Source organism: Chelmon rostratus, chromosome 14, assembly GCF_017976325.1.
Source record: "Chelmon rostratus isolate fCheRos1 chromosome 14, fCheRos1.pri, whole genome shotgun sequence".
NCBI classification, from domain to species: domain Eukaryota; kingdom Metazoa; phylum Chordata; class Actinopteri; order Chaetodontiformes; family Chaetodontidae; genus Chelmon; species Chelmon rostratus.
In genome coordinates this window covers 13,084,296-13,100,468 of record NC_055671.1, presented here as the reverse complement: position 1 = coordinate 13,100,468, position 16,173 = coordinate 13,084,296, and the positions used below count along the sequence as shown (strand labels likewise).

General features: G+C 44.0%; 2 protein-coding genes across 2 annotated transcripts; one reads left to right on the top strand and one right to left on the bottom strand.

The window, feature by feature from the left end:
* The first annotated feature begins 92 nt into the window (after positions 1 to 92).
* Positions 93 to 6,359, top strand: LOC121617211 (transcription regulator protein BACH1-like). The gene is made up of 5 exons (XM_041952302.1): positions 93 to 249; positions 351 to 599; positions 1,372 to 2,841; positions 3,916 to 4,122; positions 4,229 to 6,359. Exons 2-5 carry the CDS (start codon positions 366 to 368, stop codon positions 4,556 to 4,558), a joined length of 2,241 nt encoding a protein of 746 aa, XP_041808236.1. The 5' UTR covers positions 93 to 249; positions 351 to 365; the 3' UTR covers positions 4,559 to 6,359.
* A 2,759-nt stretch (positions 6,360 to 9,118) lies between these two features.
* Positions 9,119 to 15,350, bottom strand: rab38b (RAB38b, member of RAS oncogene family). Its single transcript, XM_041952233.1, has 3 exons — positions 15,075 to 15,350; positions 13,294 to 13,571; positions 9,119 to 11,449 (listed from the first exon to the last, which is right to left on the bottom strand). Exons 1-3 carry the CDS (start codon positions 15,301 to 15,303, stop codon positions 11,300 to 11,302), a joined length of 657 nt encoding a protein of 218 aa, XP_041808167.1. The 5' UTR covers positions 15,304 to 15,350; the 3' UTR covers positions 9,119 to 11,299.
* Between the last annotated feature and the right edge of the window lie 823 nt (positions 15,351 to 16,173).

Below are 16,173 nucleotides of genomic sequence, written 5' to 3'. Positions count from 1 at the left end.
CTCTCTCTCTGTGTGTGTGTGTGTGTGTGTCTCTCTCTCCCTCCCTCCCTCCCTCTCACATACTCACACACAGGCCATATGACTGAGTCAAGCTCAGTTTTTAGTTTGTAGCCGAGTTGAGATAAGGCTTTCTGGGAAACGTAGCCTGGTTGGACAGCATTCCATTTAGAAATAAGCATGTGGGCTCAGCAGCTGGGACTTTCTTTCACACTCTAAGAAACTTGGATATATAGTCAGCCTTTTTGCAAGGTAGGCTTGTTTTTCTTCTTATTTTTATGGATTTTTCAGAACGTGTCATTACAGAGGAGACGTGGTTGACTATGGGAGTGTGTGTTTGTGTGTACATATAGGGGTCCCCGACGGCCATGTCTGCACCCCGGTCGTCTGTGTTTACATTTGAGTCTACAGCACATTCCTCCCATGTGCTGCGCTGCCTGGACGAGCAGCGCCGCCGGGACACGTTGTGTGATGTGACGGTGGTGGTGGAGGGTCAGAGTTTCAGAGCCCACCGCTCGGTGCTCGCCTCCTGCAGCGAGTACTTCACCGACAGGATCTCCTCCCTCACACATCACGGAGCGGTTGTCACCCTGCCACAAGAGGTGAGGTGTCACCTCGTTGTAAAAGTGAAGTGAGAAAAATGACTGAAAGGTTTATTTGATGATAAGTGTTGATGATCAGTAGACTGACTGAGATTTATTAAGTGTGTATTTTTTATGCTATTTAGTCCAAAATCGTGACCTGTCACCTTGTGCACAGCTATCTGTGACTGCAGTTTGCCTTTGAAGAGCAGCGTAGAATAAGCCTAAATGTACTCCACCGCTCTTACTACTTATCAACATTGAAGTGTTGGTGGTTCTTAGTGGTTTCCAGTCTGCTACCAGCAGACACATCCAAGTAGAGCAAAGTATAATTCCAACTGGGACTCCAGTGGGGCTTTAGGAATAATCCTGAAGTTAAAGAAAAACAAACAACCGGCTTGGTCTTCAGGAGGAAACTGAGGCGTAGACTTGCTAATAAGGCTGTTTAAATGATCAGATCCTTTATGAACATTTCTCTAGTCGTAATTTCATCGGCACTAACACGAGTCTTTAAATGGACAGACCTGCTGCTACCCAACTTCTTCAACTTAAAAGCAAAAGCCACAGAAACTGGACTTTTTGGTCACATGTATTAACTGCTGAGCCAGCACAGTCCTACAATCCCGGGACTTATTTCATGACACATTTGTGGTCAGATTCTTTTTATTTTCACATTCTGGCCAACAGTTTTGTGTGCAGGATTATCTGACAGAAAATATTACCTATTACCTATCATTGAGAACTAACTAGAGGATAGATGGTACACACTTATGTCATTTTTCCTCTTTCACAGGTGACAGCTGCTGGCTTCGAACCCCTGCTGAAGTTTGCTTACACATCCAAACTCCTCTTTGGGAAAGACGATGTCTTAGAAATACGCAGCTCGGCTTCCATTCTTGGTTTCAGAGACCTAGACGAGGCATGCTTTGATTTCCTCCTCCCCAAGTTCTTCTCCAGCAAAGGCTCTGCCCCTTTGCTGAGAAAAACCTGCTGTAAGGAGAAATGTAAGAGGCGATTTTCAAAGGAAGACCGTGGCATAATCTCTGATGGCGTATTGGATGAGAAAGAAGCAAAACCAGTTGCTGACTCACCATCTCAGCAGGAAGTGGTTTGGCTCTGTAACAAATCAGTGAACAGAAAAATGGGAAGTCAGAGCAGTGCAGGCGCTCTTACACCTGCAGCTGAAGGGACAAATGACCATTTTATGCAGTGTCCAAAGTATCGCAGGCGGCTGGCTTGCGGAAAGGAAACTTGTGTCACAGAGAAAAGTCTGAACAATCCAGTAGCAGTGATCAGGGATGACTGTGATCTCTCCTGCTCGCCCCCCTCAAGCAGTGCCAACAGTAAGAATGAAACTGAAGTTGAACTCCCTGGAAATTCAACCTCAAATCCCACCGGACAGAGCAAAGGAAGTCCTGACCACCCGTGGAAAAGTGAACTACCAGACAAGAAGACTAGTGTTGGCGGAGGCGAGGTTGATATGGTTAAGAAAGAAACAAATGAAAAGCAGGGGAAATGGAGTAAGAAGGAAAGAGATATGGATATGGAGGAAGACATCGGCTTTTCAGACAGATCCAACGTCAAGGCAGCCTCCTCAGGGCCAAGCAGAGCAATGGCTGAGGGGTCATCAGGGTTCAAATTGCATCATTGCCCCTTGAAGACCTTTGCTGAGGGCTCAGCAATCACTGGTTCACTGGGGCATGAGAGGTTTGTCATGGACATTACAGAGGACAAGAAAACAAGGGACTCTGGGGTATCAGCATCCATTCATCAAAAGGCAGAGGAACAAGGAGAGGCTGCATGGAAAAGGGCAGATGAAGAGATAGATTCTGGCTGGCTAGAGAGAGGAAAGGCAGGACAAAAAGGCTGCATGGAGGGAGCAAGTCATGCCGGAGAGAGGAGCACCACGGAAAGGGAGGTGGCCGAGCACCTGGCCAAGCGGCTGGGCTCTGACGTGGGCTTGTCTCAGCTGAGCTTCCAGGACCCCGACGCAGGAAGTTCTTCCGACACAGGGAGCGGACGGGCGCACAGCACATCCCTAGAGTGGCTGAACTTCCACGTCAACCTCAGCTCCAAAAGCAGCGGCTGCCCTTTTTTGCAGGATCTGGACCAAAGCAAATGTTTATGGAAGGGAGCGGAGCTGTCTGAGTGCGAGGGGGCCTCTCAGTCGGGCGTGTCATCCCTCAACTCGGGGGAGGACGGAGACTCCGAAACAGAAACCGAAGGGGACAGCGAGTCCTACACAAGAGAGAGGGCCAGACAGGTGAGCGGCTAAACTGTGATTCAAGCCTGCCAAGGCTCCTCGACTCTGCTCTGTTCCTCTATACAGCGCCTGTCCTGATGCCACCTACTGTGTGGCTCACGCTGTGCTGAAATTAATCTGCGTCAGCAAGCTCACCCTTCCTGAAGCTTGCTGTTTGTTTTAGATAAGAAAGTTAGGTACAGGTCCAAAAAGAAATGGTGTGCGTGTGTGTGTGTGTGCACATGTGTGTGCACGTGTGTGTGTGTGTGTGCATATGCCTTACTAATTAGTCCAGAGTCCAGTTCAGCAGAAATTGACAGCTCAGCCTGTTGCGTTACCAGTGACTACAGGCGAAACAAACACCAGAATTGAGGAACTTCTCATGCCTCAGAGTGCAGTGAGTGTTCAGACGAAGTCGTTTCAGAGGAGAGGGGGTAAATTTATTTGCACTAGATTAAAACACTACATTTATACTCTTCCAATAAACTGGTGAGTGTACACTTCCTGTCACACTTTGGCAGCAGCAATAACCCAGCATAAACCCACGTCTGCTTTTAAACATTAACTCCTCGTTTTTGGAGTTAATAATTAACAGCGTGGTAAAAATATAACCGATTGTCTGGACTCCACATGCATTTTGACTTTTGCCTCGTATAACTTTTTTTCTTAACATACAGAGAGCTCCACACAGATTTTCAATCGTTTAATATTTTTGATTTGTATTTTAGTTAATTGGATGATGTCCTGAGACTAGTTTCATTCTCTTCAGACTCAAGAAACACATGCTGACAACGATCAGTTGATGTTTTGAGTAATTCTTAAATTCAAACCTTCTCTGCAAGCCTGCTGCTTTAAAGTAGGTGTATGTACACTATACCTGTGGGTCATTTGAGTGCTTTCAGTCCGTCGATCTAGAATAGTTTGAAACAGATTTTAAACAGTGACAATCTCATGTCAACTATTATGTGAATATAAAAATATGCATACAAAACTTTAAATTGGCTACACCTGTCATTAAGGGTGCTCCCTCATTGACGTAGATGCTCCGGCTGCACTTTCTTGTCTAACCTTCACTTCCTGTCTGGGTGTCCTCAGGTGCAGTTGCCATTCTCTGTAGACTGGATTGTGGATCTGAGCAGAAATGACTTCCAACAGCTGCTGAAGCAACAGGTCTTTACACGTGAACAGCTGGAGTTTGTCCACGATATGAGACGGCGCAGCAAAAACCGTCTCGCAGCTCAGCGTTGCCGCAAGAGGAAACTAGACTGCATATATAATCTGCAGTGTGAAATCAACAAGCTGGTAAAGAAAAAACCCATATTTTTTAAAGCAGTACATGTTTATTAAGCTGCTTCTTATTTGCAGGCATGTTAATCAGATGTGTTTTTACTGCATATGTATGTTGCAGAAGACAGAGAGGGAAAAACTGATGATGGAGAAGAGCCAGCTGGGCCAGCTGAAGTTGAAAACATGTCACAGTGTCTCTTCCTTGTGCCAGAGGGTCTGCAGTGAAGCCAACCTGCAGCCAGAGCAGCTCCAGGTGTTGGCCAAATACACCTCCCCAGACTGCCCTCTGTCCTCTTTCTTCCCCCACATAGACGCACTCCTCTCACAGCCTGGGCTGCCACTCCAGCTCCAGGCCTGTTCTGTGGGCCTCGATGAGCATATGGCGTCTGAGGAGGCATCATCCAGCTCCGGCAGGGATACAGCTACAGGAGAGGGTCAGCACTCACTTTAGACTCACCTCCAGCACACATAGCTGAGGCTGTGTGTGAAACCCATAGGATCCACCCTGTATCATACAGCATCTGAAGACATAACCACAGACTGTGGACTGAGTGCTGGCTGCAAAGCACGGCAGTGGCATACCTGTAATTTCATCATGTATGACAAAACATTTATAACGAGAAGGCTGTAATCAGCACATGTTTTAATTAACTCCCGCTAAGACTGACATTGAGCGGTCAGGAATGCATTCCAGGTGTCTGAAACCATCCGTTTCCACCAGTTCTATGTCTCTGATGACCCTGTAGCTTTGCAAACGTCTTATCACGGCTTGTTTTTTGGTGAAAAGCTAAATGTGCCCAGATTCAAATCAACACATCCAGGGTGCATATTGAGAATGTTAAGATTATAGCACTGAGACAATCACAACTTTAATCCTAAATCAAAGGGAACAATTGTCTGTGTTATATTGTATATGTCTGTGCTTCTCTGCCTGATTACCTCAGCGTAACACACTTTATTCTTATACAGCACATATGTACTTTAATTGTTTTAAACAACATTTTGATACCATTTGACACAATAAGGTTCTCAGGTGTTAACAGGAAAATTCAGCATGACATACCTCCTGCAGACAGTCTTGGTTCGCCCCTCTTTATATAGAGTGGTATTTTGCACCAAAACCAGACAACTCAACAAATAGACTTGGCACAGTGTGCCGTGTTTACCCTCTGGTCGTATGTCTGGCTGTCATATTTCAGGCTGTCATTGTGGTTGCCCGACCACAGTGACACAGCTCTTCTAGGCTGCACACACCTCTGAGAGCTTCGCTTTGGCTCGCTAAAACAGACCTCACAAATTTGTGCTTGTAAGAAACGCACCAAAGCAAAGCGTTTATACATGAACAAAGTACACTTTTTGCAGAAAAACTGCCTCACACTGCTTAATGAAATTCACCATTGACTGTCCTGTATTGTGGCACGTTTAGGACTTCTATTTTTATTAGGTGGAAATAATGTGCGTTACCCACAATGTGGTTATCTTTAACACCCTTATCTAAATTAACAATGTAGCAAAAAGTAATTGATGGATTCAGCACAAACAGAGTTTTGTCCATATTTTGTGTCTCCTGCACAGTCAAGAGCATGACTATTTGTATTGGTTTTGTGCACCTCATTCATTACTCACACATAACCTTTCACCCATTTCCTCCCTGCTTATTGTGGATATTTGACACTCAGGACGGCTTTGCGATTTCTGATTCCTCACAATCGGGTTTCACTGTATTATATGTTCATATCGTATTTATGCATTTATTTTCACACATTACAATCATCACAGTGCAGCTGTTCTTAAATTTGTGTAGAATATGAAATGATAATACTGCTACTACTCAGAAAAATAGGTACACATTGACTTTATGAACTAATACTGAATAACCACGTTGTATTTTTAAGAGCAGTGAGGTTTGAGGGCACTAAGACGTCAAGTGATGGTTAATGACACGAGGATGATTTTTTTCTCCTAGCGCGCAGACTTCAGACTGTACACTCAGTCAAAGTAAAGCATGATAATGCTGGTGCTTATTGCCCTCTAGTGGCAGTGCATGTACAGTGAATAGCCGTAGGGCCGTACAGATGTGTACTACAGTATATGCTGCACAAGCTGCTGTTCCACTGTGTTCCTGTAGCTTTAACACACACAAAAAAATCACTGTATCTTTCTGTGACAATGTCCAAATGGATTCCTGCATTTTTGTAGCAAGAAGCGAAACAGAACCAATCAACATTAAAACAGAAAAAAAAACCTCCAAACAGTAAAAGATGTTTGTTGTCTTTGAGCATTTATAAAGATGATGCGGTGTTATTGAAAAATCATCAGTAGGTTAATGAGATGTAAAACCTGCCAGTGTTCCGTGTGAATGATGAATAGCCGAGCTCATGGGGTCTTCAGAGGACTCATCTTTCAACCTGGACAGATGTATTAATGATTTAATACAGCACTTCGTCTTTCATGCGTCTCCCTCCTGGATCTCAGCCACTCTCTCCCACTCCTCTCTGTTACTTTTAATTTACTTTCTGAGTTTCTCTTTCTTCTAACTCTTTCTTTGCTCCTCTCTTTCCTTCATTCTCTCAATCTCGCTCTCTCCCTCTCCGAAGGCTATTTTAATTAGCCAAGGCTCGTGTTTCATCTCTCAGTTTTCTTTCATGTGAGCAAACATAGCGTTATACTCCCCGTGTGATGAGAAAACTACACTATTGTCTGTAAATCACAGTAACGTTGGTCGCACTCACTTGCTGTTCAAGCTCCTAAAGGAAGATCAGCTTGGCCTAATAGATTCTGGCGTGAGGGAGTGGGAACCGAGACTCGCTGAGGTCCCAGGGCTCAAAGATGTGAAAGTCACCCTAACAGGGGTCATTTGCTTGGGAAGGCATGTGCTGGTGTTCACACGCATGTCATTAAGTTTCAAATCCAGTCATTCCCAAGTGGCTGCACTCCACTTTAATGCGAGTGTGTCTGTGTGTGTGTGTATTACTCACGTTGTGGGGACATACGTCTGTTTAAACAGTCACATTGTGGAGACTTGTCTTCCTTATGGGGACAAACACAAGTCCACGTGACGTGAATCATTAAATTTACTTGGGTTAAGGTTAGGGTAAGGGTGGGGTTTAGGCAAGTAGTGGTTCTGGTCAGGGTGAGTGTGTGTGTTTTTACTTACACTTGCTGCATAGTGAGGACATTTTTTGGAAAGTAAGGACATTTTGCCCGGTCCCCACAACGTCAAAGGGCTGTTTGAATCTTAAGACTTGGTTTTAAGGGTTACGTTAGAATTACTGGTAGGTTATGGTTAGGGTGAGGCATTTAGTTGTGATGGATATGATTATGGTAAGGGGCTAGGGAATGCATTATGTCAGTGAACTGTGCGTATGTCTGCGTTTCTGCATGGACATCTAACAGTGTTTATCTTTGTGGTTTTTCTGTAGAAATGAGACATCCTTGGAGACACGCAGCATGAGTCAGCCCTGGTGACATGTCACCATATTAGGCCATAAAAGTTCAGGTTAGTAGAATTTGTATGATTCCAAATAAAGGAAAGGTTAGCAAATGAACAGCCTACCAATAGAAATTAAAAAGGGCAGGTTGTTTCAAATCGATCTGCATTCATACCTTTTACATAGAATTTTCAAGCCACTCTGAGGTGAATAAAATGCCTGCGGTGCTACTAATTTGACAACAGGTGGCACTACATGAACAATTAGAGAGCTGCAGCGAGAGGAGGCTAAAAGACGCTTCATCAAATCAGCTCCGGTCCCTTCTATCATCTTGACTTCTTGCAGCTGAATTATGTAACTTTCTACATGTGATTAAGCTGGCCGAGCATGTTCCGATCTAATGGAGGGTTATCAGTCATAATCTGCGTGAATTCAGTCTGGGGAACATTTCAAACACGGCTGAATATGTGACCCGTCTGACGCGTCTGCTTCCGTTTGGGTTACCTGCACGCACTCTTGATGAGCTGTCTGCAACCTTTTGTTATTGCAAACATTTGAGATTTTCTTCCATGTCATTTTCTTGCTACCCTCCAACGTCTCTCTGTGTCTCTTTCTCTCTCTCAGAGGATATGTGGGTGTTTTCTGGAGGTGGTTCTCTGGCAGAGCCGAATAACTACAGCGAACACAATATGCTGGGCTCATAATCCCAGTAATGAACAGTTAGATCTGTGCCAGCTGTTGTCACAGGAAGAGTTTACAGACCAAAACTTTGGAGGATTTTCTTCCAAAATGAAATTAACGTTTAATTGTATTGTTTTCTTTTTTCAATTACATCTTTAGAAATGTAATTACCCATGATACTCTCACAACTTCATCAACATTAAGAACATTATTTAGTGAAGAGTGAGCTTGTTTCTGAAGCCATGTGCTTCATTTTATGTAAGAGTTATTTATGTCGTTTAAATATTGATGAATTTCGACTGACAGACTCATTCCAAAGTGGTTATATAGCGTCTTTGGAACATTTGATGGGTTGTTGGTGGTGATGTCTTAACACGATCCAAGAGCAGACGACCAAATCTAATCCCTCAGGCAGAGAATAATCCACGCAGTCATGTGGCTCCCTAATGAGAACCTGAGAGTCCTGGATCAGCCTGAAGACACACACACACACACACACACACACACACACACAGCCGTGTTTCTACTTCTACTTCCCTAACCCTTACCCCAAACCCAAGCATTCACCATAAAATTTAATGATTTACATTATGGGGATGCATTTTGTCCCATTAAGGAAGACGCCTCCTCACAATGTGACTGTATAAACAGATTTATGTCCCCACAACGTGAGCAATACACATCCTCTCACACAGACACACACTTACACATTTCTCAGTATAAACTAATGACATTTGGAAGCTGTTTGTCTCTTACTGAGATTTGTGAAGCCTTACAGTGATCATGAGGCTGTAAAAGGTTAAATGGCATGATGTGTTACAAAAACAGGAACATGTGTGAAATTAGTTCATTTATTTCATATTGCTTTACAATAAATAATGAACAAGAACAATCCACAAGTGTCGCAATCAGCTGCAGACAGTATTGTCCCGCACAGACAGGCGCATGTGTGTGTGTGTGTGTGTGTGAGCTCTAATCAGTTCAAACATCTATAGTGTGACACCGTGCTGATGTCACATGCTGCATGATGTCACACAGCCTCATGATGAGCCAAGTGAACACTGTGACATTGTAACTGCATTGTTTGGGTCTGTCAGGCTCTCATGTGTGTGCTGAAAACTACCACTAAGGACTCACACAGCAGCACATGACACTGTTGTGATCGGGCTTTCAAACACCGTGCAAGCACTGCTGATGAACAGCCACCACAGGAAACAATGTAGCATGTCATGGCATGCACCTACTGTGCATTTGCGTAAATGGCAACAAACCTACTTATTGTATCCAGCTTTGGCACATTTTACACCTAGGGATGCAGTCATATGTAAACTTCAGTATATGTAGATGCTGATGACAGTGGATTAAACTCCCCAGCCTTTTAGAAGACACTACTACCAAGTAATACAGAGGTGCAGGGTTGCCAAAAAAGAGGAAAGCAACTTCACATACATGCAGCCAGAGTCAACTGGTTGGAAGATCAATAAAAGTGCTGCATCTGTGGGTGTGTAGTCGAGCCTGTGCAGTTTCTAAAGTGTGCCGCACATACTGAATGTGAGAGAAAAGGGGCAGGGGACATACAAAAGCAAGATACTGGAAGCAGTCGTATTTAGAGAGGACAGAGAATTTTCCAGGATGAGAAACAATAACGGAGGATGGAGCGGAGTGGGAGAGGAGAAAAGATGAGGTAAAAAAAGCAACAAGGACACGGAGGGTGGAAAAAAAAAATCTGTGTGTGTGTATACGTGTGTGTGTGTGTCTGTATGGTTGTGGGTTCAGCGAGAAATAGCTTCACAAAGACGTTAGAGGATACCCATAAAAAACGACTTGATCTAGTTACCATGGATACAGAGGGTTCAGCTTTGGCAAGTGAACTCATGAGAATGTCCAGCTTACATCCAGACAATCAACACAATTTCCCTCCTGACGAAGACAAATTACACACAAACACAAATTAGCCCGCACTCAGAAGGAAAAGCAGACATCGCTCTCATACAAAGATCTTGGCTATGACAGCAGATTTTAGACAGAGGGACAACGGCTCTCTTCCATTAACAAGCAAACATGTCTGACAAGCCTTTTGTCCCAAACTGGCTCAGGGAATTCATTAAGGGGGAGGGAGTCCAAGGAAGAGATTTACTTAAAACGACGATAATTTACAGCAAGAGTGTGCAGCTGAGCAATGAAAGCAGTGCATGGATGTGTGGCTAATGTGCTATGGAGGCATTACGGGTGCAAACCGAAAGACGGTGATGCGGGGCGGATGTGAGCTACAGGAAGGGAGAGGCAAAGCCTACGGGCCCAGGTGAGCTTAATCAGCCAATTGCCCACAGGGGTTGGTCAGGAAAGCATCCAAATCAGCAGGACGGGCGTCACACCTTTGATTACTTAAACCTGAATGACTCCCGTGGAACCAACCACCGGCTATAAAAAGACTAGTTACACCAGGCAGATGCTAGGATGTTTGTGCGTGTGTTTAACTCTCCTTTTCTTTGCAGCAGCTTGGTCTGACCAGGCTGTTGCTATGAATAAGAATACGTAGTTATTGAAAACGTCTGGTTTTAAACACGCTTTACACAATAGTCAGTTGTCGGAAAGGTTTTAAGCACATGTAAAACATAACACGTTAACGAGCATTACACTCATAAAAGCACGGAGTAAATAAATTAAAATGATGATAAAAAAAGCAATGCATGTGCAAAATTCACATAAATATACAAGAGCAACTCTGGGATCCACTAATAGTGGCTTTCTTTGGTTCTTGCAGACCATCGGCACGAGAAGTCTCATCTTTTCACCTAGTGTGTGTGGAGGTGAAGGTAAACAGAGGCAAGAACTTTAAACTTGCAGCATGACGAGTTGCCAAAAACTCTGAGTCCATGTGATTCTAGGTTCCAAAAACTCTGGTTCGCTTGTACTGAGAACACAAACACGTGGAAAACTAAAGTCTCCAACTCTGGTTTGGACCAAAGAAGCCAAACTGTACCGCAGCTAAGGCTCGGAGGGCCGTGTGGTGTGCCTGTCCCTCTCTGTCCCGCTGTGTCTCTGTTCCGTTCGGCCTCGCCATCGTTCACCTCCTCTCGTTATTTGAAGCAGCCGGAGCAGCTCATCTGCCTGTTGGGGTCAAGCTGAGGCGAGATGGTGTCTGGTTTCACGCTTTTCAGGATGTCGCTCTCTGTGGCCATGATGTGCTTGACCAGGAAGTTTGCGGCTTCAGCGATGTTGAGATTGTCCTGATGGAGAGAACTGCAGTCAGGTATGGTAATGACACTTTCATCACCCTTTTACAGTTTTCTATTTTTTGCTAAATATCCTGTCTGGCATTTGGATTTTCTATATTATAGCATAATGACAAAGGGCAAAACTGTGACCTCCAAGAAAAAGATGTCTCAAGTAAAAGAAGTAAAAACATGATGGACCTTTGGAAAACATTATTTTAATGGAATCTGTAAAGCACAAAACATACTTTACCTTGTTGTCAGTGCTCACCGTGTTCATTTACACCTACAGCAGGTTCAAAATGTGGGTAACTAGTATGCTATCACCTTCATGAGAACACCACCACTTGTGCATCTTGTGTTTGAAACTGCTTCATATGAATGCTGTAAACACCAAAGAAGGATATGTATGTCTGTTTGCACAGCCAACCTCCGACACCTCTGGCTGAACCTGCACCTTATGACCTTTGACCTTTCAGAATGTTGAGTCTCGATGCCACATGAACGGCGGCACACTTACAGCGCTGCAACACATCAGTGTCAACAGAGGATGTGTGAATGAAGACAACATTTGCAGAATTTATAGCTGGCTAGAGTATTTTGGAATACTTTATTTATCATTATTTGGCAGGTCCATACTTAAAAAACACATCCGGTACTGAAAAGAATTCTCCAAACACACATAGTTAAATTCTAGTCAAGATGGCGGTGTTTCTGAGCAAAACAAAATAACTACGGGGAAATATGTGATGCACAAAATTACTAGAATTTTTATTTGCATGTAGTTCTACAGCCATAAGAAAACATGACATCTTGAATTTTAAAATTTCAATCAATAAAAGTTAAAGTATAAAAGTTAAGTATAACAAAGTATATATGTGATGTGGTCACATAGTTTTTTTTATATGAATCTACTTGAGAGAGAAAAAATGAATAACTTAATGTCTGAGTTTTTGAACACCAGGCAGAAAAAACCCCACCAATCCTCTAATACTTTTAACCTTTCACTTCAATAACTTGTTCTGGCTCTGCTTTGTAACTTTCCATGAAGATATGAAATTCCAGTGGGCTCCGTTGGGATGTTTTTCACTGACTGAGGTGACCTGAGTGGGAGACGATCTCCACTGAGCGCGTCAGCCACTCACTACAAAGGCCTGCAGTCTGGCCCATTCATTGAAATGCTGACAACTAAGGCAATCCGTCAGCATTTTGGGAAATGCACTTATTTACATTCTTGCTGAGAGTTATACAAGAAGATAGATATCGTTCTCAGCTCCGTCTGTTAAACGTGAAGCTACAGCTGGCAGCCAGTTAGCTTAGCTTAGCATAAAGACTGGAAACAGGGGGAAACAACTAGCCTGACAACTAGCTTGACTTTGTCTGAGGGTATAAAATCTGCCTAACAGCACCTCTGAAACTCATTAATGACGATGTAAGTCACTTTGCCCAGCTAAGGAATAAACCTGCATATAACCACTAATAAAACCACAAATTGTTGTTTTTACACCTTGATTTTTACACAGATTAAATAAACAACATATAACATATTAATTTGCGACAATTAGAGGTGCTGGTAGAGGGAGATTGTTACCTTTAGACAGAGCCAGGCTAAGTGTTTCCCCATATTTCCAGTCATTATGCTAAGATAAGCTAATCGTCTCCTTGCTGCAGGTTCATATTTACTGGGCAAACATGACAACAAGATGGATCTTCTCATCTAACTCTCAGCAAGAATGTGAATAGGAGTATTTCCCCAAATGGCAAACTATTCATTATTACAAAGGGCCCAGGGAAAGGCAGGAATTTGTTCCTTGTCACACACTGCAAACAAGAATATCTCAACCGTGCTCTGTTCTCACCTTAGCAGAGGTCTCAAACCAGCCGACAAAGCCATGGTCTTTGCAGAACTGGTCCATTTTGATGCTGTTGTTGCTCAGCTCCCTGCCCTGGTCACACTTGTTAGCCAGCAGCACAGTGGCAATGCTCTGTCCATCTGCCAGCATTAGTTTAGAGTCCAGGTCCTCTTTCCACTTGATGACGGCCTCAAAGGTCGTATGCCGTGTCACGTCGAACACAATGAAGGCTCCCATGGCTTCACGGTAGTACACTCGGGTCATGTTTCCAAACCGCTCCTGACCTGTGATGAACACACACACAGACACACACACACGCACACACACTTCATTCATTAGCGTGGAAACACTGTTGTTCCCAGCCATCGGTCTGACAAGAGATTCTCATTGTTTTCCTGCATTTTTTGCAGCAAAACAACTAATGCAGCTGGCATTAGGACTGCAGTTAGCAGGGGCTGCATTCCCACGAAACAGCAAATTCCTGTGGTCTTACTGTCACGTTGCACTTACCCAGATGGTCAATGCAACTGCTTGTTCCTGTTGATAATAGGCCTACTTAAATTAAACCTGTGTTTGGCCCTGACTTGCAATGAAACTAAACTTTAACCTCGACTATAACCTTACTCACACAACTTATCTGTGAGGACGTAACCATGTGAAATGTCTGTGAGCATGTATGCATGTATGTGTGTTCTTTCCTGCTTGTGTATTGTGCAGGGGGATGGAAATTAGGTGCCTGAGGGGTTACTGAGCTGTCAACATGACATTCCCCAGGGGTGTGTGTTCTGCCGTCTAATGTGAGCATTTGCTGGTCCAAAACTTAGCATGTGGGCGTGTGCATCCGGCTTGTTTTACATATCAAGCCCTCTCAGCATAAAAAGTTTACATGGCTGATAAATATTAATACCTGAAAAGTCCACTTATAGCTTTGCTGAAAATACTCTGACAAGGACAAAATGCTGCTATTTGCCTCACGAGTGAGAGGAAATGGAAATTTTGACAGGACATGGATTGAAAGCTTCCTCTTTTCGTGCGAGAGAATGAACGAATGATTTTCATCACTCACAAGGAACCCTCATCTGCAGTGGTGCGACAGACGGACGCACACGTCACACGTCACCTGACGCTGGCGTCCAGTGAATTGATGGTGCTTCACATGTGACATTTAGCACGCTGTTAATTATAATTCACGCAGGTAGACAAGACTTGTGATCAAGCATGTGGCTGCATGTTTCCTGAGTGAGTGAGTAATCATGTTTTGTTTTTTATTTAGGCTTCAATGACGCTCCTGTGACTGGCCTTTAAATCTCCCTCACATGGGCGTAATCACATGGTGCAGCAACATACCTTGAATTAGTGACTGAATGACAGCGTGCAGCTCTTCCCGAAGCAGCAGTTAGTGTGTGCGTGTGTTTGTGTGAAAGTGAGAATACTGTTCATGTCAGATACCAGCTCTCCACAGTGACAGCGCATCTTTCAGCCATGAATGTTTCAGAGTTTTACAACAGTCACACCTCACTGTCAATCTGAAGATAAGTCGTATCTCCCCAAAGCATCAGCATTTCAGGAACTGTGACAAACAGCTTTACTGAAACAACATTTTTGCTTTTTTTTAAGAGTATAAACTGTTTCTTAAATCTTGCGCATTTTTAACACGAAAATACCTGAAATCTAATCCATCAATGAGCTGCACTGGACCCTGCAGATGATTTACCCGGAGTGGAGATGATAACTACACATCCAGAAAGTAAAAGGCATTAAACATATTAACGTCTTTTCTGTCCCACCTGCAATGTCCCACAGTTGGAGCCGGACAATCTCAGAGTCCCAGTTCAGCACCTTCAGGGCGAAGTCCACTCCGATGGTGGCTCGGTAGTTGGTTGAGTAGGTCTGGTGCACGTAGCGCCTGATGATAGAAGTCTTCCCGACCCCCAGGTCTCCGATCACCAGCACCTTGTACAGGTGCTCCTTCCGGAGGCTCTGCATGCCGTTGGAGTGTGACGCGTGATTGGTCATCCCACCTGTCGGATCTCGGACGCAGCGGCTCCCAGAAACTTAGAGTCGGTGTTTGAGTGAGAGTTGGAGGCTTCGCTCTGCTGATCCCGTGTGCCTCCCTCCCCGTATTGGGTTTAGGAACCGCCCTCATAATGGGGAAGTGTGTGATCTGCTCAGGGGCCGTGCAGGAACTAGTGACCTCGCCTCGTCACTCTGGGTAGACGCGCAGTGCGCACAGTTTATTGAGGGCGCAGCACTTCCCGTTGGACTCTGAGTTTACAGCCACATTATGTTACTGTTGTCATGTTTTAAGGGTGGTACTGGTCCTGTCTTTTTGTACTGTAAAAAGCGTCCCTGCCAAAATGCTGAATTTAAACTCCACACAGGTTATCCGCCCCTTAAATATCTGTTGCATGCAGCTCAAAAATGCATTTAAAAGACTAATATCAGCTTGTCATGTTCATGTATAAACTATATTCACACTGTAACTGTAGTAAGATAGAGTGCTCCCATTTTAATACACGCAGAAAGGTATTTTTCATATTTATCTAAAATCCTGAGCTAATATCACTTTTCACCACATTTAGCCGCATGAGTATCTGGTGCAAACCTTAAACTTTGTCTTAGCAAAGCCATGATTACTCTGTTTGAGAGGCCTGATCCGGCAGGCAGACGTCACATGCTGCTAAATGTGCTGAAAAGTGATAGCTGAAGGTTTGCAAGCACCACAGAACCAGAAGAGCTGGTCAGAGGTTAGATTCTGCAGGAACATGATGTGAATGGGGTGGCTTCAGCGATTCGTCTGATTATGATCCATAGAACGTTAGTTAGTATGTAAGAAACTCATTCTAATCAGAGTAATGCCTTTCTGTGATTTTGGCCATAATTGGA